The sequence below is a fragment of the Manacus candei genome, unplaced genomic scaffold, assembly GCF_025592945.1.
Source record: "Manacus candei isolate 608988 ecotype Guabito, Panama unplaced genomic scaffold, ASM2559294v1 h1tg000033l, whole genome shotgun sequence".
NCBI classification, from domain to species: domain Eukaryota; kingdom Metazoa; phylum Chordata; class Aves; order Passeriformes; family Pipridae; genus Manacus; species Manacus candei.
Genome location: NW_026138081.1, coordinates 4,708,041 through 4,728,754, shown reverse-complemented (window position 1 = coordinate 4,728,754; position 20,714 = coordinate 4,708,041). Strand labels below are relative to the sequence as shown.

The following is a 20,714-nucleotide window of genomic DNA, read 5'->3' as shown; positions in this document are numbered from 1 at the left end:
ATAATGAGGGAAATAAAACACAGCTTTATTACTAAAGTTGACTTTGTGTGCGATAGCTTCCAGAAACACTATCCATATACTAGATGCAATGCTACAGATTCTCCTAATGATATATTTCATGCCTTTTACCACCCATGCAGAGTGTCCACAACCAAGAAAGCGAAAGCAGGACTCCAGCCCAGCTCAGGCACTGCCGGAACAGCCGGAGCTGCGTTCCAGACACACAGCTGCATTCTTTCCCACTGACATGACCCCAGAGGCTGCAGAGACACAGGCTAAAACCGAAAAAGCTTTAATTGGGCTTCTAGTATGACATCTTTATTATTGCCAGTAACTCCAATCCTTATTACTCCCATACCATTCCAAGACTGCCACCTAAGGAGCTTTTTTCTGCTTCTGAGCTTCATAATGCAGCAGTTCGAGCACACAGGCACACAGAGACTCTTCTGCTGCTCCTGTAATAGTCCAGCTCTGCCACCTACATAGAACTTGCACAGAAAGTCACAGTGTTGCCATTTTGAGTGTCCAGGACAGTCTTATCAAATAAAGAAGTAAAACAGCCTTACAACTGAACATTGTATTCAAAGTTCTAAGACATACTTGCACCAGCTACAGCCACCCACATTTTCTTTTTTAATCACAGTTAGCTGTGTTCAGCTGTCACATTCCTCCATTTTCTTACTAAATAATAGTTCACATCAGCTGCTTTGTGATAAAAGTCAACAGCATCCTGGGCTGCATTAGTCAGAGCACTGCTGGAGGGTCAAGGGAATTGATCTTGCCCCTCTATGCAGCACTGGTGAGGCCATACCTGGAGTGTTGTGTCCACAAAAGAAACATGGACTTGGTGAAGCAAGTCCAGCACAGGGCCACAAAGATGACTGTGGGACTGGAGCATCTCTAATATACGGAGAGGCTAAGAAACCTGGGATTGTTTAGCCTGGAGAAGGCTGAATGTGTATCAATACCTAATGGGAGGGAATGAAGAAGAGGGAGCTGCACTCTTCTCACTAGCATCCACTGACAATTGAAACCCATGACATTTTATCTGAACACAAGAAAACACTTTTTTTACTCTAAGGGCAGTCAAACACTGGATCAGGTTGTCCAGAGAGGTTGTGGAGCCTCCATCTGGGGAGATATTAAAAAGTTGAATGGACAAGATCCTGGCAAGCTTGGGGGATTGGACCAGACGATCTCAAGGGGTCACTTCCAACCTAAAAGATTCCGTTTATTACATGGATGTTGAATGTATAGGTTATCTCTATCTTGAAGAATAATTAGAGGGCAGTAAATTTCAACGATGCCTAAATTTAACATACAATATCATAAATGTAACTAAGATATTTACTCCAAGTTAAAGCAGGAAATACAGACATGATGCTGTCAGACAATGGGGGGAAATGGGCAAACCAAACTGTCATTATATTTTAAAGTACTTGGACAGTGAAGACTTAATAAGCTATGCTACACTGAAGAAACAGGTAACAATTTTTATCTTGATCATCATACTGTAAAATGTCATTAATGACACTAAGAATTCCACAAAGTGAGTACATCTGATACTGATAAACCAGGAAAGTAGTGTGCTGTTTATGCATGGAAAAACTGCTTCTGCCCTACAGTCCTGGATCTTCACTAGCCACTTTTCCCCACCCAGGGTTTCCCTCTGGGGTCAGTGACATTATAGCAGTATTGTGGTTTTATCCAAAGCAGTACAATTCTGTGTGCTGAAGAGGAGAAGAAGGTGGTAGTAAGGGGCTAGCCACAGCAACCTTTTATTGGCAGAACTGAGTGGCTAAGTGTAACACTTCAGATGAGTTCTTTGGACGTGTGACTTTGCTCCCCCACTTATTAAGCAGAAGTGACACCCAACTTTTTTGCCGTGTCTTAGTCAAAAGTCAGAGGCAGTTCAGCACCAACAGCTTCCCCAGAGACGCTGTGGGTGCCCCATCCCTGGAAATGCTCAGGGCCAGGTTGGGTGAGGCTCTGAGCAGCCTGGTTGGTGAGAGGTGTCCGTGTCCAGGACCTGGCGCTGGAGCGGGATGACCTCCGGGGTCCCTCCCAACGGCCCCTCCGCGCCTACACTTCCCGTGGTGCCGCGCGGCGCGGCGCGGGCGGGGCGGGTGAGCGCAGGCGCAGTGGGGTGGCGGCGGTCGGAGCAGCCGGCAGCCATTGTCGCCGCGGCCGCACCGAGGCTCCGCACGGCCCGCAGGACTCGCCGCTCCGCGACGGTGTGTGGCGGCCCCTCCTCGGCTTGGGGGAGGCCGGGGCGGGCGCGGGGAGCCATCGGTGGGGTTCTGGTGGCCGGGCCCCGCGGTAGGGTGGGGACGGGCCGAGGTGGGGGAGCCGCGGGCGGAGGCCGCGCTGGCGCCGCGCGGCGCCGCAGGCCCGGGCGCTCGGTGGAGCCGCGGCCGGGCAGGCCCCGGCGCTCGGTGGAGCCGCGGCCGGGCAGGCCCCGCGCTCCATCGCTGCCCCGCGGCGGGGAAGGCTGATCCCGGCGGGGTGGCCGGGGGCCGGCGGTGTTTGGAGGCGAGCGCAAAGCTTCGAAGAGCCGGAGGGGCCGGCGGCTCTGCGTGGGCCGGCGCCGCGGTGGCGGCGGGCCTGTGCACAGGGCCCTCCTGCCTTGGGCAGGCGGCGGGCCTGGCGCAGCCCCGGCCCATCTCGGCCGCTCGAAAGGAGGGAGGAGCAGATGGCCGGTTGCTGTGGGGCCGTGCTTCTCGACGGCTTTTCCTTATTTTGTGAGCCGCCAGCGAGCGAACTCGGTGGGATTGCGGTAGGAACAACGTGTGAAGCTCCGCGCCTTGCAAGTGTCAATACAAATCTCGCAGCGACTGTAGTCTCTGATGGTTGAGTAAATAACGCGCAGGCGAGTTGTTCGCACCTCTTTCGCCTGTCCGTGACAGTTTCAGTGGTGGTCAGTTCCACCCACCCACCCCGTATTCATTTCCTTCTGCGATTAATCTCCCCACCTTGTTTTCCTACAGCTAAAAATACTGAACAGCAGCTACGCAGTCGTTTTAGTCTTTCAAATCTGTGTTGCTCCCCAAATGAGCGCTATTGCCAGAGTGGCTATTCTTGCCGTGTTTTAAAGCACACAGTTACGTAAGGCTGTCTTTTCTCTGCAAGGGCTTGCCTTTCCCTTAATACCCGCTGCTGGCCTTCCCGGTGTTTGCGTGGTAAGGGTGCACCAGGGAAACCGGGGTACTCCACTCTTCTCGAGGGAGGTGAACCAGCCCACTGAACTGAATTTCTGTGTGGGCATTAAAATGCACGTGTGAGCACAAAGGAGAGGATGGCTACAAAGGGCAGCGTTGTGGAGGAAGCACAAAACTTTCCACATGAAAGTGATTAAATAAATAGCCATCACCTCAGGTCGTGGTTCGGGGATGTCTGAGGCGAGTCTGAGTGCTGTCACAGTTCAACCCCTCGCCCCATAAAAAGCCCAGTACCCAGTTTTCCAAAATTTTGGCACTTCTCACATGGCACAGCGAGTCTGAGTAAAGAAACTAATCAAAAGAGACCTAATGGGTGTTTGTTAAATCGCACTAATTCAAAATACTGTATCCAAATTGACTGGAATTATTTTCACAGCTAATATGATATGTTGTCTGTTTATTCTGCCTGCTTTACAGCCCAGTATTGTAAGGCAAAATCACATCGTATTTTCATTCCGTACAGCTTGGATTATTTGTTTATTGTATGACAGCAAGCTCACTGAGTGAGCCAAATAATATTTTCCAGTTACAAGAACTTAAAAAATTTCTAAATCACGTAAACTGAAAAAGTGACACCTCAGGGTAAGCAGTGGTGTTTTCATAAAGTATCTCAAATTATGTATCCTAGATCAGTAGATAGTTTTGAAAATACGAATATCCAAAATAGCGATTTTTTAAATTTTTGCTGTTGTTGAAATCTCATAATGAAAAAATGTTTTTTCAGAACCTGGCAGACTGTTAAAATAAGGTATTTATGGTTACTGGAAATGGAAACAATTTGATGATGACCGTTTATCTCTTTTATGCTAATACAGCTTTTATTGCAGCAGTTCTTCCAGGTCAAAGCAAAATTTTTATGTTTCAATGTTTAGTATAACAGTTTTGTTCTTTTTTTTTTTCAACTGCTGCTAACCCAGTAATTTAATCTTTGAGGTTATAGATTAGGGTTTTCTTTCATGCTTTGTGATACAAAAATCTTACTAGTCTGACAGCAAACAAAAATGTTATTTCAGGTATAAGAAGTCGTTAAGTTACATGCTTAAAAAGGAGAAAATGGGGAGTTCTGTGTGGGTTCTAGCAGAAGTCAACAAGACAGGATTTTTTCACTTCTCTTGATATAGAGAATTGGGTTTTTAACATATACCTGGAGGACAGTAAAATCAAATCCTATTAAACCAAGATTTCTGAGATGTAAAAGTGATCTTAATGACCCTATTTTAAGTTTGTTAATCTGATAAACAGTGCTGTTTTGTTTCTTAGCATCAACTTTAAGATGAGTGGCTGCCGTGTCTTTGTTGGACACTTGAGCTCACGTGCTCGTGAACGGGATGTGGAGAAATTCTTCAAGGGATATGGTCGCATACGAGAAATCCATCTAAAAAATGGATTTGGATTTGTGGTAAGTAATAACCTTGTTTTCCTTCCTCTTGCTTGTAGATACTAACCTTGCTAGGCTGATGTCAAGGAAGGGAAGATGATTAAAAGAATAATAGTTGCAATTGGAAATGGAAAATATTAATATACATTTCAGACCGCTTTTCAGAATTTGGGATTACAGTCCAAGTTTTGCTCAAAGTCTTGGTAATATTCTAGCTTCATTAAATACATTGTTTGATCAAAGGCTTTCATGGATTTAAAATTTATCTCTCATTTCTGAAGACTGTATAAATATCCTGTTATGGCAGCGCAAAATTTTACAGAGTCCTCATCTGGAGAAAAGTTTATACAGAACCACTTATGTTCCTCTCTCAGTCCTTATAAGCTGTCTTATAACAAGTCCGCTTGCTCATATCTCTAAATCACGGCCTGACATAAAACCAGAGTCGCTGGCTAAAACAACAGGTATAACAGGTGCCTGCTGGTGGACTAAAGCAGCACAGCTTTTGATTCTTGTAGCTGAAGTTAGTCACATTCACCATCAATACGTGTTAACAGGGCCTATGTGTCTGTCACACTGTTGAATGAAATAGATGGTTCATTGGATTTCAGTTTCCTGGCACTGCTTTCTAGAGCTCTATGCTCCTAAACTGTTGTCCAAATTTTGCGGTTCTGCGGGTTCCCAAATTGACTCAGGATCAGCCCATCTCTTAAATATTACCTCCTGAGAACTGAGAATTAGCTGTTCTGCAGCACTGAGTTCAAACTGGAAAGGGTGATACTGCCCTCACACTGTGGCAGGTTTACATGCCGTTCTTTCTACCAAGATCAGTCCCTTGAGTGAAGTTATAGGAAAAGATAAAAAAAACAGGCTTTGCCTACTTTAGCTTTGTATGAGTATTGTTCCTTAATGCCTACACATGCTGGTTCCTGGTTGCCCTGCAGTATGAGCTACTTCTTGTTGACTGCCAGTAGGTAAATATGTGTCTCCTAAAGTCCGGAGGTAAATGGCTGATCTAGACGCGAGCCTGGGTTTATTTAGAGTGCTTTTTCCAATTGCCGCTATTTCTCAATCCCCTTTCTCTGAGTGTTACTCTTCTCTTCTTGGGCAGGGCTGTTGACTCATTCAGGAACAACTTCTGTTCAACTCCTGTAAGCGAGTCAGTCAGTCCTCCCTCCTCTCTTCTCTGGTTCCCAGGCAGAACCATTTTCCTTTCAAAGCTCACTAATAAGATTGAATAATTGTCTCATAAATTTATCTAAAAATTTTAATTGTTCTCAGGATAAAATTTTTTTTCCTTTCAACTAAAGAAACCTTTCCCCCCCCTCCCCATCATCTCCCCATCCCCCCCATCCTCCCCCCCCCGGTCATCCCATCACTCTGCACCCACATGAGGAAATCATTTCTGTTGTCAATGTGACTATGTTTTAGGTTTTGGAAGATTCTGACTGGATCCCCTTGGAGCTGCCCTTTCTTCAGGCTGAACAAACACAGCTCTCTCAACCTTTTTTTGTTCTCCAACCTTCTGATCAGTGTTGGTGGCCCTCTGGTAGCCTCATTCCAATTTTTCAATGTCTTTCATGAGCTGGAGGGACCAAAACTGGACACAGTGTTCCAGGTGTGGCCTAACAAATGCCAAGTAGGGTGGGATAACTGGATCCCCTGGTCTGCTGCTTGTGCTCCTACTTATGCAGCCCAGGATGAGGTTTGCTTTCATTGTAGCAAGGCCACACTGCTGACTCATGCTTAGCTGACTTTCCACAAGGATTTCCATGTCCTTTTCGGCAGAGCTACACTCCAGCCCCTCAACCCCCAGCCTGTTCTGCTCTTAGGACTATTTTAACTCAGGTGCAGGACTTCATGTTTGTATTTTGTTAAAACTTGTAATTCTTGTTTGCTTTACCTTTCAGCCTAGCAAGGTCTTTCTGTGGGATGGTTTTTCCTTCTGGTATATCTGTTTCTCCACCCACTTTGGTGTCAGGCACAAAATTGGTGAGGGTGCACTTGATCCTGTCATCCGTCTAATTTATAAACACATTGAAGGCATCATTTGTGGCACTTCCCTTGCCATGTTTTTGCCTGTTGATCTGGGTTTGGTTATTTAAGATCTGTATTTATAGAGCCACTCACAAAACCAAGTGAACATTGTTGTAGTGTTAAAAGCATGTTTCATTGTGCTTGATTGAAATCATTGCTTGTTCTGTGAAACTTATTATATCTACTTAAATTTTGTAGATTTCAGGGTGTAATGTTTTTAAACTTCAGATCATAAAGCTAGATAGACTTGAAGACATTCAGTTTGTTAGAAACTAGCTGAAATAATGGGAGTTGTAGGTGCTGACTATTGATACTCTTAAATGCTAGGCGTAAATTTTCTCAAGATAATCTTTGCAGCATCATGCGAAGATGTGTGATGTTTCACTTGGTAGTGAAACAGATTTGAGTGCAGAATGGGGAAGATTGATTAAGTCAGTATTGCTTCTGAAAAGCAGTTTACGGTTATGCAAACACTTTCTTGAGAAACTTCTTCTCTGTTGTTCGTTGCTCACAAGCTGCAGTTCCACTATTTTTTCTCTCCGTCTACACTTGCTTCAAGCAGTCCCTACCCAGCTGCTTGTTCTCTCTGCTTTATTTCTTTCCTTTGTCCCCTTGCCTCACATGGCGTTCCTGCAGTTGTACAACCACATAATGAACCTACCTGGGGAGCTGATCTGTTTGAAAAACAACACTGTCTTTTTCACCCCACCTCCTGCACAAAATGTGCTATTTTTCATCTGGGTACGTTTCTTGACCTAGTTTCCTGCAGAGCTGTACAAATAGCTTTGGCAAGAACCAGTGGGCTGGATAGTGGGCAGAGGCTACTCAGGCTGACTAAAGCAGCATTTCTGCCAAAAGCGAAGTGAGAGATTCCGTTGGAACACTGTATGGAATTATGCATGTTATAGCTAATCTGGACCTGCAGGTGGCCAGTGCTGAAGACGGGCTTATGTTTCATACTCTTCTTACAAGGGCACCTTTTTGCCCAGCTAGTGAGCTGAATTCACTCAGAAAAAAATTAGAAGGGCTTTTTTTCTGGTTTACTCTTTCTTTGCCAATTCAGTAAGAACTGAATTAGCCCCAGAACTCTTAAGAGGATTTTGGGAGTGCACAAATCTCCTGCTTTTGTTTGCAGTTGATCAGCTCATGTTATTATGTAGGATTTCCCTGTATATAGGGCTGTGTTTTAAACTGTATGCCTTGAAATAATTCTCTCCACCTCTCCCCAAAAGTATTTTAGATACATCTATAGTAAACCAGGTCATTTAATTAATTTATTTCATAGAGGTCCTGCAAATAGTTATTCTGAAACAACTGAGAGAGGCAAAAGGAGTTTATGGGGTGGAAGGAGAAGAAAGGGTTGTGAATAGGAACACCTTTGCTTTTCAGTCATAAATGTACTATGAATTCACTTTCTTGTTCAAAGTTCTGGGTGATACTTGCTGCAGAAATCTAAAATTTATAAAGAACACATACTTCCTAGTATTTGCATATAACGTGAGGGAAAAGATTTTTTTATTCCTATTTTCTTTCTAGGAATTTGAAGACCACAGGGATGCTGATGATGCAATTTATGAACTAAATGGTAAAGAGTTGTGCGATGAAAGGTAAGCGTGATATAATTTCCCTTAAGAACAGAAAAAGTGCTTTGCATCCAAATGCAGTGTATTATCTTGTGCTCTGATGCCCATTTCTTTTGACTCTGTGGTGGGATACTTTAAAGGCATTCGTGTTGATTCAGGCTATAGTCTTCTATAAGACATTAGTTTGGGACTGGAGGAAGAGTGATTTGGAGCAGGGCTGACTGTTTTCTCTACTTGCACTTAGTTCTCTTTCAAAGCTAACTCAGGGTCTTGTTATTAGAAGAAATATTAGTAAGAGGGAATTAAACTTATTTATCTGTCTGTTGACCAGAAAATAAGATGATAAACCTGTCATCATTTGGAGCGTTGCCCTTCAGTTTTCAGCAATGGGGACTATGGTCATTGTATGTTACTGTAATTTTTATTATGATTGTGGAAGCTGGATTTTAGGTCATTAGGTTTTTGTTACTTATTTTGGTACTCTTTTGTCTCTGTAGTTATTCTTGGGCTCTAGTTAAGCAAATTCAGGTGTATCAGTCTAAATTACAGACCTGTGACAATTTTCATGAAAAGTCTGAGGGATATGAATGAGAAAAGAGAAACCCACTGGTCTGGCTCTTTAAGAAATGCCAGTGATTGTGTTATAAATCATTCTTTGCAAGGGCAAGATAATTCCTGTTTGTGTACATGTGCTTCCAGTTGTGAAAGATTTTTAAGTCAGTGTCAAATACTTGAAGTTTGTTGGTTTATTTTTTCATGTGCTGTTTCATTTTGTTCCTGTCATAAGGGTCACAATTGAGCATGCTCGAGCCCGAAGAGGAAGGGGGAGATTCTCACAACGGTTCAGTTACTATCAGTCTCAGAGTGGATCTAGGTAGGTGGTCTGGACTCTTTTTCCTCCCAACACAGTAACTGAAGAACTGGAGTGAAAAATTGTTTTCTTCTTGTGATTTAGGGATCCAGCACTGCTCTTGTATAGCTTCACAAATACGTTCTCAAACTGTGTAGGTCCATTACTATTATTTGCCTTCTCTGTCTGAGAAGAGTGTGGATTTTAAAGCTGTTTAACTGTCTCACAGAGGTTCACAAACGTATTATGAAATGCTCCTTTGCCATATTGTAGGCACTAGGTTGGTCTTGCTTCCTACCATCACGTAAATTATGTGAAGGAGTATTGTTGCAGTTGTAATGGCTGTTTTTAACACTAAGTCAAGAAAAATGCCAGACTTAGCATCTTGAAGCTTTTGTCATCAAACTGAGCTTACATGCTAAGTAGAATTATTGTAGAGCAACAGTTCAAGGTACTTACTGTCTAACCAAGCTTTCACATTTCCAGTTGTATGGTTATCAAAATGCTTAGGTCAGCACAGGCTAGAAAAGGAGCAGTGCTAGGGCACAAGATACTAACACGTGCAGAAGTGTTAAGATGCCAGTTGAGTAAGTTTGCTGACAAAGCAGGTGCCTTACTAAAGGAGAATCTCTGTCGAGGGATGGAATCTGAAAAACAGGACGTAGCTCTTCTCTAGAATACCTCTAGTGGACGCACAGTATTTGTGGAGTTTTTCATTTTCAATGATTTGAGCCAGTGGTGAACCTTACACCAACTTGCATTGAAAGTTCTGCAGATTTGAATATATTCCACCACACAACTAGTCATTACATCTTTGTACTTTATATCTGCCTGTGTGAAGTAAAAACTTATGGAAAAGTTTGCTCTGTAGAAGCATTTATAGCTGTGGCCTATGCAGAATAGAGATTGAAAGAAAGACAAAGATATAATGGATAGAAACCTTTGTTTCAAAGTCAGAATTGCTGCCAGTTACAAACCAGTGTCTAGAACATCTGATTTGCATATGAAAGTATGCTAATTAGATTGTTTTTTCTTAGTGGCAGTAACCTTGATGTGGTATGATTGGTCTGAGGTCCGGCTAAAAGGGGACTTGTAAAGTAAGAAGTGTGATTTAAGGTTGTGGGCATCTGACGCTATAGTCAGTTCATGATGTCAGACTGCCAGTGCCAGACAGGAAGAGACTGTGGTTTGCTATAATGGAAAAATGAGACAGCCTGCCAGTTTTGTGACTCTGGGACCTCTGTTTAAATACCTGGAAGATACGGATGTTCTGAAAAAAATTGGGACACTTTGAGGTATGCACTGAAATGAAATTGCCTGTGCTTCAGTGTACAAATCAATATGCACAATTTAGGATTGTGTTTCTGTAGGAGGAGAAGATGAGAATAATTTTCTCTAAGGTCAGTGCTCTCGATTCTTGAATCTTTTTTCTAGTAAAACAAAGTAGTGTCATTGTTAGAATCCTGCATTACTTACCAAAAGACTGGCATACCTTTTTCCGTAATTCTCAAATCTCTTTCTATTCGGAATGACTAGGATTGGGAGCAGAAAAGCCTTGCAAGAGTATTCTTTTCAGATTTACATTCTTTCCAGATGTTTTACTGTCCTGTATGAATATTTTCAAGCCACATATTTTCATTTTTGAGAGGGTCTTTAATTTTTTGTTAAATTGAAAACATCAGCTTTCATTCAGGAACTGTAAACTGCCATAGTTATTTCAGGACAACCAGTTCATTAGCTCTCATTTTACTGAAATAGGAATATTTCTATCAAAAAAACCCCCCTAATATAGATCATGGTGGTATTTAAAAATATTAACAAGTTATTTGGAATTTAGAAGCATGAACTAAAATGCCTTTGAATTGTGCCTTCTAGCTCCCTGACCTGAAGCAGAATGGAACAGCATAAAAAAAGATAAAAAAAAAAAGATTGTCTTTTCCATAAGTATAAGCCAAGCAGGTCAAATACCAAAATTGAACTAAATGTCTTTACATTATTTTCATTCTACCAGACATTTATTTTGGTGTATCTAGAAAAAAAATGGCAACTATATTGACTGCCTTGGTAAAAAGTTCATCAAAATTCTTTTTAATCCCCGTGTAGCAGCTTGCTTCTAGTAGTGGAGACTTAAATATGTTCTTGACTAGGGAGAAGTCTGCAGTCCAGCAACCAGGAAATTACTTCAATCTTACAGTAAACTGTAGAAAATGTCAGATTTCTTAAGTTCAAAATTCCTTACACTGGAGAATTTTTTTCTTTTTTTTCCTTTGAATTCTTCCAGCCGATATGGACCTCCTGTTCGTACCGAACACAGGATCATTGTTGAAAACCTTTCCTCCCGTATCAGCTGGCAGGTGAGTTAGCATCTTATCTTTTTTTCACACCTTATTTTACTACCCTATAAGTAGACTACTTTCAACCTAGTTTCTTAATAAAGCCATCATAAATATTTAATGTGAACAAAAAGCTTCAGTGATTGCTAAAAATTAGCATTCCAACACTTGAAGAAGTCTTTTGTTTCATAGCTGTACAAATAGCTCTATAACTAGATTTTGTAGTTAGGAAATTATTCTCCCTTACTTGTGTTTACCAACTTTTGAAGGCTCTAGGTTGTTTCTAAAATACTGAAGCATAACATTCATTCAAATGTCATATCATCCTTTTGTATTGTTACACCTGGAAGTGCATGCCTTTGTTTTGAGTGAAATTTATGGTCATTTCATATGGTTTGCAAGAGACTGTTGTGACCTGATGCATGATTGAGAAGTCTGGTAATACATTGTTATAATGGAGGGAATTTTAAGAGAGCTACTGTATCAAGTATGCTTACTGTAGATATTTTTTTAAAAAAACCCCAGACTTTCAGTACTTGTCATGTGAAGATTTCTTACCACCTTTCATTTTTGTTTTTTTCACCCTTTGCTAATGTTTTGCTAATATCTAGCTGGCTTTTAACAGAATAGCCCTATAATCAATTCCTTTAGTTGTGTTCTGCGTAGTATACAGTCTATATAGAAAGTTCACTTTTTAAGGGCATAGCAACAGATGCTATTTACGAAAGGTGAGTGAATAGTGGAGTTTAGTCTTGCTCTTTAAGCTTTATTCATTAACCTGTATTCAAAGAATATAAAGAGACTTTAATTAATGTACTGAAAGATGCAGTAGATGATGTTGAATGTCCAAAGCCTCAGTCTTGAAGCTACGTCCCCGCGAGGAGGCTGCTCAGCTTGCCTGGAGCTCTGCTGGTGTGTTTCATAAGAGTTTGGGTGCAGTCCATGCAGATAACCAGTTGAACTAATTTTGTTTATCTTCTGCATCACAGGTTCAGAGGGTTCATAATTGTACAGTTGTGTTAATTATTGAATAGCTAAAAAAAAAACTGAGTTGATGTGATGAGCAAGTGGATTTAATCTAAATATCTTCTGGGTATGCTACGCGGTTACATTTATGAAGAGATTGTCACTTGGAAACGACAGTAGGGACCAGAGAAGTAAGCTATAGTGGAGTGTCAAGGAGAATAAATCGTGTTTAGTGTTAAATTTGTAAGTTGAAAAAAAAAAATTAGCATTTCTTTAAGTTTCTTTTACTTGTGAATATTTATAATGGCTTTATGTGTACTTACATTTTAATCTGAAGCCTATCCAATTCAGATTTCATACTGGTGAATCTTAAGTATTCTAATTAAATGTTTTAATGACTTAAATATATGATAAGTTAGCATAAGAGACTTGACTTCTTGATATTTGCCTAAATAGACATCATTTGAAGCTAACAACCACATGTAAGCTGCATTTAGTTTTGAAGCTGTACTACTTTGATACTGACTATAGTGTTTTAACTTCTAACTATGCTACTTACACAACAGGTTAAAATAGCTAATGCATTAACAGTAGTGGCATTATTCTTCCCTTCTAATCCTTGAGCTCCTAGGAAGCACAGTTGGTATAGAACCTTGCTTTAAAACTTATGCACCTAATTTCATCTTTTGTGTGTCCAGATCCCCATGCTTTGAGAACATCTGTCTCCTTTGGAAGTTATTATGTTGGGATATAAAAAAAAAACAAACAAACAAAAAAACAAACAACCAAGCCACAAAATTGTTAATAGATAATCTCATCTCTAAGTAGTAGACAAACTGTTAGAATTCTCCTACTTTAACGAACGTATTTTTCTGCATGTTCAGAGCTTTCCAACCACCCTCGTTAGTTCTTCAGTATCTGTGAATTTTCAAACAGTTGAGAAAAGTAGGTCTGCGTTACATCAAGATGTATTTTTTAATAGGTGTTTGTTTTATTTATGTTTGTCCTACACTTTATATTTTTTTACTGTGAAGGACAACAGGATTTTCTTGTGCTGTTTAAAGTGAATCAGAACAGTAAACTTAGGATAAAATTTGGTTGTTCCACTGGTTAAGTAAAACTAGGTAACTTCAAAACAATCTTCTTAATAACAGAACGTCGAACTTTTATAACACATGCACACTTACCCTGTTTTGAGCAATAATGCCAGCGTCTTAATCACGTCATTGCTATTACAAAAGATACTTCCTGTTGATGATTCTTAAGATTTAGCAAGACTGGCAGCCTCAATTTTAAAGCCTAAAGTTACTGAATTAGGAAATAATTATGTAGATTAACAGTTTAAATTTCATTTTGACTTACCAGTCCTGGTCTGGTTAAACTCTCATTGACTTGAGCAGAGCCAAAATCTCTAAACTGAGGTAAACATACGGACATTGGAAGTATTGTTTTTAATGGTACTATAGGGCCTATTTTTCATTGCTATTTCTTTGTGTTAAGTAAGACCTGTGAAACAAGAAAAATTGCTACTTTGCATATGCCGGTTTTTAACAAAACTATTGAATTTTAATTAAAATACTAGATAAAATTAAGCTTTCTCATATTCTGTGGCAAATGTTCTAAAGTTTTTCTTGGCTTTTTGTTTTGTAGTCTTTTCTTCCTTAAGCATATTTCTAACCAAGTGCATTTTGAACCTCTTCTAACAACCTTGATTTGGGTAACCTTCATTTTTCTTGTGTGGAGGAAAAAGAACCAAAGATTTGGGGGTTTTCTAGTGACTGAAATTCTAGGGTTTGGCCTGTTCTGAATTTTCCTTTTGGTTCCTATGACACTCCTGTTTTTTGGCGATCTAGATCTTGGTTTGCCTGGGTTTGATCTCGATTGGCTAGCACAGATCATCCTCGGGTTCTTTAGCCACTTCTGGAGACTGGAGACTATGTCCAGTGCTTTCAGGGCCTCTGGTACCTCCGTGAAGCATATTGCTATGAGCCATCACTCTGCCTTTCTCATGTAAGAGAGTTCCTCTTGGCCAGCTAGGTATTGGACAAGCAACTCTTTGCTTAAGGTACCTTCTTATATCACCTGCCACTTGTGGCATTTTGCGGTAAGTAGTCTGGGATTATAAAATACCAGATACTGTTTGGTAAAAGTGCTGCCTTAACTTATACAGATGTTTAGCTTTTTTGTGACCTTTTGCATTATTTGTTTGTGCTTTATCTACTGCTAAGCAAGTAATTTTACTGTTTCTGCGTGTTTCGCCTCTGTTAAGTTTAATACGAGGATTCTATTGACGTGACACTGTAGTGTGACAGATATTCAAGTGAAACTTAAGAAAAACATTCCCTTTGGAAAATTTTTGATCATATAGTAATTACACGGTTTTGCTTTTAATTTTATTGGGAAGTTGGGGGAGGTGAGCATATAGGATGAATTTGTCTACATATATTGGATTGTCATTTAACTGGGGTGTTAGTTATGAAAATCTGCATTTATACTATGGTACTTCTCATCTCTTATTGTTCTGATTTCAGTGCACATGTTGGTATTTTAAGTATTGCACTGTGTTTTCATAACACCTGTTTTTGGGATGCAGGATTATCTTAAAAGCAGTGTTTTATTCACTGTAGTTGTAAAATGAAGGCTCTTTTCTAAATGCAGCTGCTATTACAGTTTCAAAAACTTTTTTAAAATTATATGTATATTTTTATACATATAAATTGAAAAGCATTAAGCAGTTTTAGCAGAGAAAGCTTTAGGGGAGTATTACTGGTAGCTGACTCATTTGTGTCATGTTTAAGACTAAAATGTTAACTTTTGCTGCAGGACTTGAAAGATGTTATGAGAAAGGCAGGGGAGGTCACCTATGTGGATGCTCACAGAAACAACAGGAATGAAGGGTAAGTTCACTTTGTGTCTAAATCTGTATAACCAAAACTGTTAAGGGCACAATTATTCTTGTGATATAAAAGAAATGAAATATAAATCTGTGTTGTGGCTTAGATGCTGAAATTTGTCCAGTTAAAAAAAACAAAACAACACAAAAAACAATCAGTCAGAAAGTAGTTCAGTATTGAACTCAAGTCTCCATACTCTACCATGAAAACAATGTGTGAAAGCAGAAAGGAAAGGGAGAATACTTTTCAACAGTTAATTAAGCTGTCTTTAACTTACTTTCATATAATCACTTATGAGTTGACTCCTGAGGCTAAAATACCTCCTGTCTGTGCCTGGTTTGCACTGCTTCAACAGTCAAAGTCATGGGAAACGAACATAACCAACCTCCACAGAGAACACCTACTTGCCTGCTCTCCATTCCTGATTCTGCAGACTACAAAAGTACAAAGACTGAATTTTTTGTATTCACTGTTAAAAATTCTTAAATAGGGCAGGAGAATCTGCAAGTTTATTTTGTTTCTTGGACAGCTTTGGAATGCAGTTTAGTGGAGGACTGAAAGATACTTCCTCAGCTGGTGTAGGTTTGTGTAGCTTCTTGCATTGTCTCTCATTGCAGATGAGAGTTCTGGTAATGTTAAAAGTATAGATGTGAAAGGTATAGGTGGCTAGTACTGTTAGTGTAATATTTTGCTGTTAACCAAGTTAAAAGTTCGTTTTCAGAAGATAAAACATCAAGCCATGAATCAACAGATTGAAAAAGGGCCAGACGTGTTATCCTTTTTCAGTTTCTCTGAAACTTTTTTTTCATGATGCTAAACAGGGTTGTGGAGTTTGCATCTTACAGTGACATGAAGAGTGCACTGGAAAAATTGGATGGCACTGAGCTGAATGGACGCAGAATTAAACTGACTGAAGACCACAGAAGGCATAGGTATGTCACCTGACCTGATAAAATTCTGCTGAGGGCAGGGATTTGGGTAGTATTGATGCCAAAGTTTTATTATCTAATTTTTTGTCCCCAAGCTAAATTTAAATATCACTGCACAGAACCACTTTCTAGCAATGTAAACAGATTAAGATAAGAAGTAACTTGCTGAAACAAGGTAAATAGAACACTTTGGGATGAGAGTAAGATTTTTTTGTAAGACAAAATGTGATATTATAATGAAAGAACTTTTAAAAAGCTATACATTTTGGTATTAAAAACCTTTAATTTAATGGAAAGTTGTTTCACAGTCCTGTGAAATGTTGATAAATAGTTCTTAAGGCCAGCTTTTTTGTGACAATAAAAGAAAAACAATTAGCTTGCTTGCATTATTCCTAAGGCAGTTCTGCCACTTAGTCATTAAAAAAACATGTTGGCTGAGCTTTTTAATTGTCTTTCTTAAAAATAAATCCATTTCCTTCCATGAAAAAAGGGATGCTTTACTAATTAAGGTGTTAAACTTTTAAAGTGTGCTGGTGTTCCACACCTTTAGAGACTTTTTTAGCATCTAGAAAGAAACTTACTAATTTTCATGGGCATTTCTAGAGAGAATAAATACCACAGGTATGAAGTTTCATTTCTGTGTTTTTCTTGATAAATGCCTAAAAATTGGTTTGTCTCCTTCTGGCAGGAGCTGGGGGGAGGCATCTTTTATTCAGCAGTTCATATTTTGCCAAACCAGAAGAGAATGTTAAGGCCAGCAGTTCCGGATAGCCTTGACCTAAGATACTGTCATGATGGAGCATAACAGAAATCTAGCAGCACTCTGCAATAACTGAATGCTGTGAATAGTGCATTCAGATGTTCAGATTGATGTGCCGTGCACACCGAGTAGTTGAGAATTTTAATTGATTGCTTTAAATTTAGTAGGAGTCGAGACTACAGCTTTTAATTGTGTTTCTCTAGAAGCAGATCTCGATCAAGGAGTTACTCAAGATCTCGCAGCAGGTCCAGGTCTACAGGATCTTCCAGATCAGACAGCCGGTCCAGGTCCAGGTCAAGATCAAGGTCCAGGTCCAGGTCTCGCTCTCGATCCCGATCTCGCTCTCGCTCCCGGTCTCGTTCTCGCAGCCGTACTCCTAAAAAGAGTTACTCCCACAAAAGCCACCGCTCCAGCTTGATAGCTTCTTCCCCATCTCCCTCTTCTTCTAAAAGAAAATCTCGTTCTAGGTCGAGCTCTGCTCATAGCCGTAGTTAACCTGCTCTAAGAGATGCATTAAAGCATTTAATTTGATTCAAGTTTCTCGAAGACTTGAGACAAATTATATATGAGAACTGGGAGGGGAAGAGTTAACATGATGAAAGGGTGACCTCCTCTTACATTGCCAAAGTGCCTGTCATCAAATAGGCCATCTCTGTGAGGAGGGGCTGGCTGTCAGCTTTCTTCTTTCAGTGAAGTCTGGAGTGGGAAGTCTTTTTTATTTTTTTCCCTGCTATTAGTAAACATTTCTATCATAGATATATTATGTACACATAATGCTGAGGTAATGGGATGAGACAATACGCTGCTTTCTCCCTATCTTGCCCCCACTTTCCCCTCCACCTCCAAGGCCTTTGACTTCCAAAATACTATGTTAGCTTTTGTCCTTGGTATTAAGTCCGAGAACAGGAAGTATAGATTTTAATCCTTTAAGGTTCTGTGGCTACTTTTCTGTGCAAGAATGAATGGACCAGATGAAATTAGTTTAGAGTTCCCTTTTTTCCCTGTTGCTTGGCTTAACAGGCTGTTTTAAGTTCCAGCTTTACATGACCTTGACAATATGCTTAATTTGCAACAGACTTTCAGGAATACACATTGTTTAGTTGAATATTGCTCATTTGGATAGTGAATCAATACAATGTTAAGCAGTAATGAAAGCTGGAATTTTCTGTTAAAATGAAACATACCATCCAAATGTCAGGATTATTGAGAATCCATTATAATAATTTTACAGTCATTCACTAGTATGTGGTATTGTATGTATAGGCCTTATTTGACAGGTGATTCCATAAAACTGCACAGAAATGTCAATATGCATGTCCATGTTTTTGATGTTTATAAGAGTGACATAGCTTTCATACCCAGAAGTGTGATACTGAATAACATGTGTATGACTAGCAATAGTCTTGATGGAAAGGAAGGTTATTTTAGTAATGAGAGCAGCAAAAAATATCCCAGGAAAAGTGTAGTCAAGTCTCCTGAATGCACAGTTGTTTTGATTAATAGAAATTTCCACTGCAAATACTGTTCGTTCTTAAAATTTGGAATTAGGTACTTTTTTTTAACTTCTGTATTGTTAAAGAAGGGAAATGTTTTTGGGAAAAAATATGTAAATTAATCCCAAAGTCTTACATGTGTTTCAATGTACCATTCCTAATAAAATCAAACCTTTTTCTGGCTTACTTTGCAGTTTCGTTTAATAGTGTTTGTTGTTTACTTCATAAAATCTTTCTGACATGATCACAGAGAAATTTATCTGAAGGTATACCTGTATGGAAGCAAGCAAAATGTAAACTAGAAACAAGTTATGACATGTAAGTAACGAGATCTGACTAACAGGACAGGATAGGATTTTACCGTCATGGCCAACAGTGGCTGTTTGAATGGATGGCAAAATATCTTTTCCTTGCAGACAGGTTTGTGTGATACCTTCTGTTCCACCAGTTCAGCAGAGGAATCAACAACCAAGTGGCCGTAAGTGTTGGAATCTTTCTGTAGGTAAACTCATTTGGTAAACTTTTGAAATACTGTACTAGAGATTCTTATTATAAATATGCACACAACTTCTGTGCATATAAGGCTTCAAGGTTGATACCCTTTATAGAGCCAAGTTACTGGTGACCCTGCCCGTAGGAGGAGTGTTGGAACCAGATGACCTTTAAGGTCCCTTCCAACCCAAACCATTCTGTGATTCTTTGCATGTTTGGCATGATGTGATTTGAATATTCTAGCAGTTCAGAAGGAACTCTAGACAGAAATCACTTTGCAGTGGAATCTGACTAGATATGACTGTTGGGAAAGCTGGAGTATGCTCATCTGTGTTAAATGTCAGTGTTGGTTTTGGTAATTTTGTTAAGCTACCAAAAAAATTCCCCAAAATGTCCACTGCCTCACCTAATACCTTTGAGATTGGCAAGTCCAACGTCAGAGACCTTCGGTGCTTACCTCGCATATTGTTAAAATGTAGAGCGAATGTAGATCTTCTTTATTAATTCTTTCTTGTACAACATTATTTCCCTTCCATAAGTTTCCATTGATTCAGTCAGCAGTGGCAACAGTAAGATGAATATAGACCTAAGAACCAGCCTCCCCTTCTCTCCACTAACACCTTGAGGTTATAAGCAAGTTTAGCATCATCATCATGATTGCAACCATAAATACGCACAGCTTATTTCTGAACCTAAGGCCCAATCTGCCCATAGATTTGTGTTGCTATTAATAATTGTTAGAAGTGGGTTTTTTAAACTATATGACTGAACTGATAGTGGTTTAGTGCAGGAACACCTATGACAGTATTTATTTTCTGTGCTGGCACAGTAGTGATTTAAACCTTTGCTAGCACAGCAGCATCTAAGTTAACTGTAGTGCTGGTTTCTAAATGTAGCAACAGGTAACTAAGGGCTGCAGATTGTAGGGTGGTGTTACCAAAGCAATGTGACACAGTGGAAACTGACCTCACTAATTTTTTTTTTATGTTTTTTAAGGTGGCAAGCAGTGGCTCTTTGTTCCCCTAAGATACATAAAGGTGTTTAGGTGAGGAAAAGGCAAGTTTTTGAAATACTAAGAATATTAGAGGTTAACTTTGCAGCTTTCTCAATATTTATTTGAAGGGCAAGGATAGGAATCTTCAGCTAAAACCGGTTTTCTTAAAGGAAAGGTTGAGTCTTTGGTTACTTGACTCTTAGTTGTTCCTTTTGGTGTATTAATTTTGGTGCCTGGAGAAATAATGGATTTCGAAGCCCCAATTTTTATTTATTGTGTATGTGACTTCCATGACTTTTTCTGTATCAAAAAAAGCCTAAGTCCTTAAAAAAATATACATGGGGAGAAGGCGGACCAGTGGTCTGATGTCACGCACTCCCCCTTTCCTGCTGTGTCACCACCAGACTTGGTTTTTCTTAAAAAGGACAAGCTATGAATAGCAAATGGGATTTTTTTTTTTCTTTTAGGAAAAAAAAATAACAAAAACACAACTCAAACCTCAAGACTCATATCGGGAAGTCTTAACAATTTTGCGCAGATTTCAGAGCAGTGCAGCCCTGTTTGGCACGTGGTAGAGTTGGAAATGAAAACTACATTTTTCATTCGGGAGTAAAGTTTCAACCTTATCTGACATGTAAAATGAGCTACGACTGTGTACACTTAATGAATTGCTTTAATGAATTGCTTTAAAGGGTGATTCATGGTGCCACTCTAAGCTGGTCATGTTTGACCTCAGCCTGGGCCAAACTCAATCTGGAATTTGTGGTTTTGGGGCATATGGGTTAGT

At 39.8% G+C, this 20,714-nt stretch overlaps 1 protein-coding gene across 1 annotated transcript; it reads left to right on the top strand.

Annotated features, from left to right (window-relative positions):
• The first annotated feature begins 2,094 nt into the window (after positions 1-2,094).
• On the top strand, positions 2,095-18,627 carry LOC127472782 (serine/arginine-rich splicing factor 5-like). The gene is made up of 8 exons (XM_051791464.1): positions 2,095-2,234; positions 4,479-4,617; positions 8,170-8,240; positions 9,004-9,090; positions 11,348-11,420; positions 15,189-15,262; positions 16,081-16,191; positions 17,152-18,627. The coding sequence occupies exons 2-8, from the start codon at positions 4,492-4,494 to the stop codon at positions 17,441-17,443; spliced, it is 834 nt and encodes a 277-aa protein (XP_051647424.1). The 5' UTR covers positions 2,095-2,234; positions 4,479-4,491; the 3' UTR covers positions 17,444-18,627.
• The last annotated feature ends 2,087 nt before the right edge of the window (positions 18,628-20,714 follow it).

Excerpts from the sequence above, each read along its gene's own strand:
- LOC127472782 (XM_051791464.1), top strand. The coding sequence starts at position 4,492 with ATGAGTGGCTGCCGTGTCTTTGTTGGACACTTGAGCTCACGTGCTCGT. Across the intron at positions 4,618-8,169 it reads AAAATGGATTTGGATTTGTG|GAATTTGAAGACCACAGGGA; the intron begins GTAAGTAATAAC and ends TTTTCTTTCTAG. Across the intron at positions 8,241-9,003 it reads AAAGAGTTGTGCGATGAAAG|GGTCACAATTGAGCATGCTC; the intron begins GTAAGCGTGATA and ends TCCTGTCATAAG.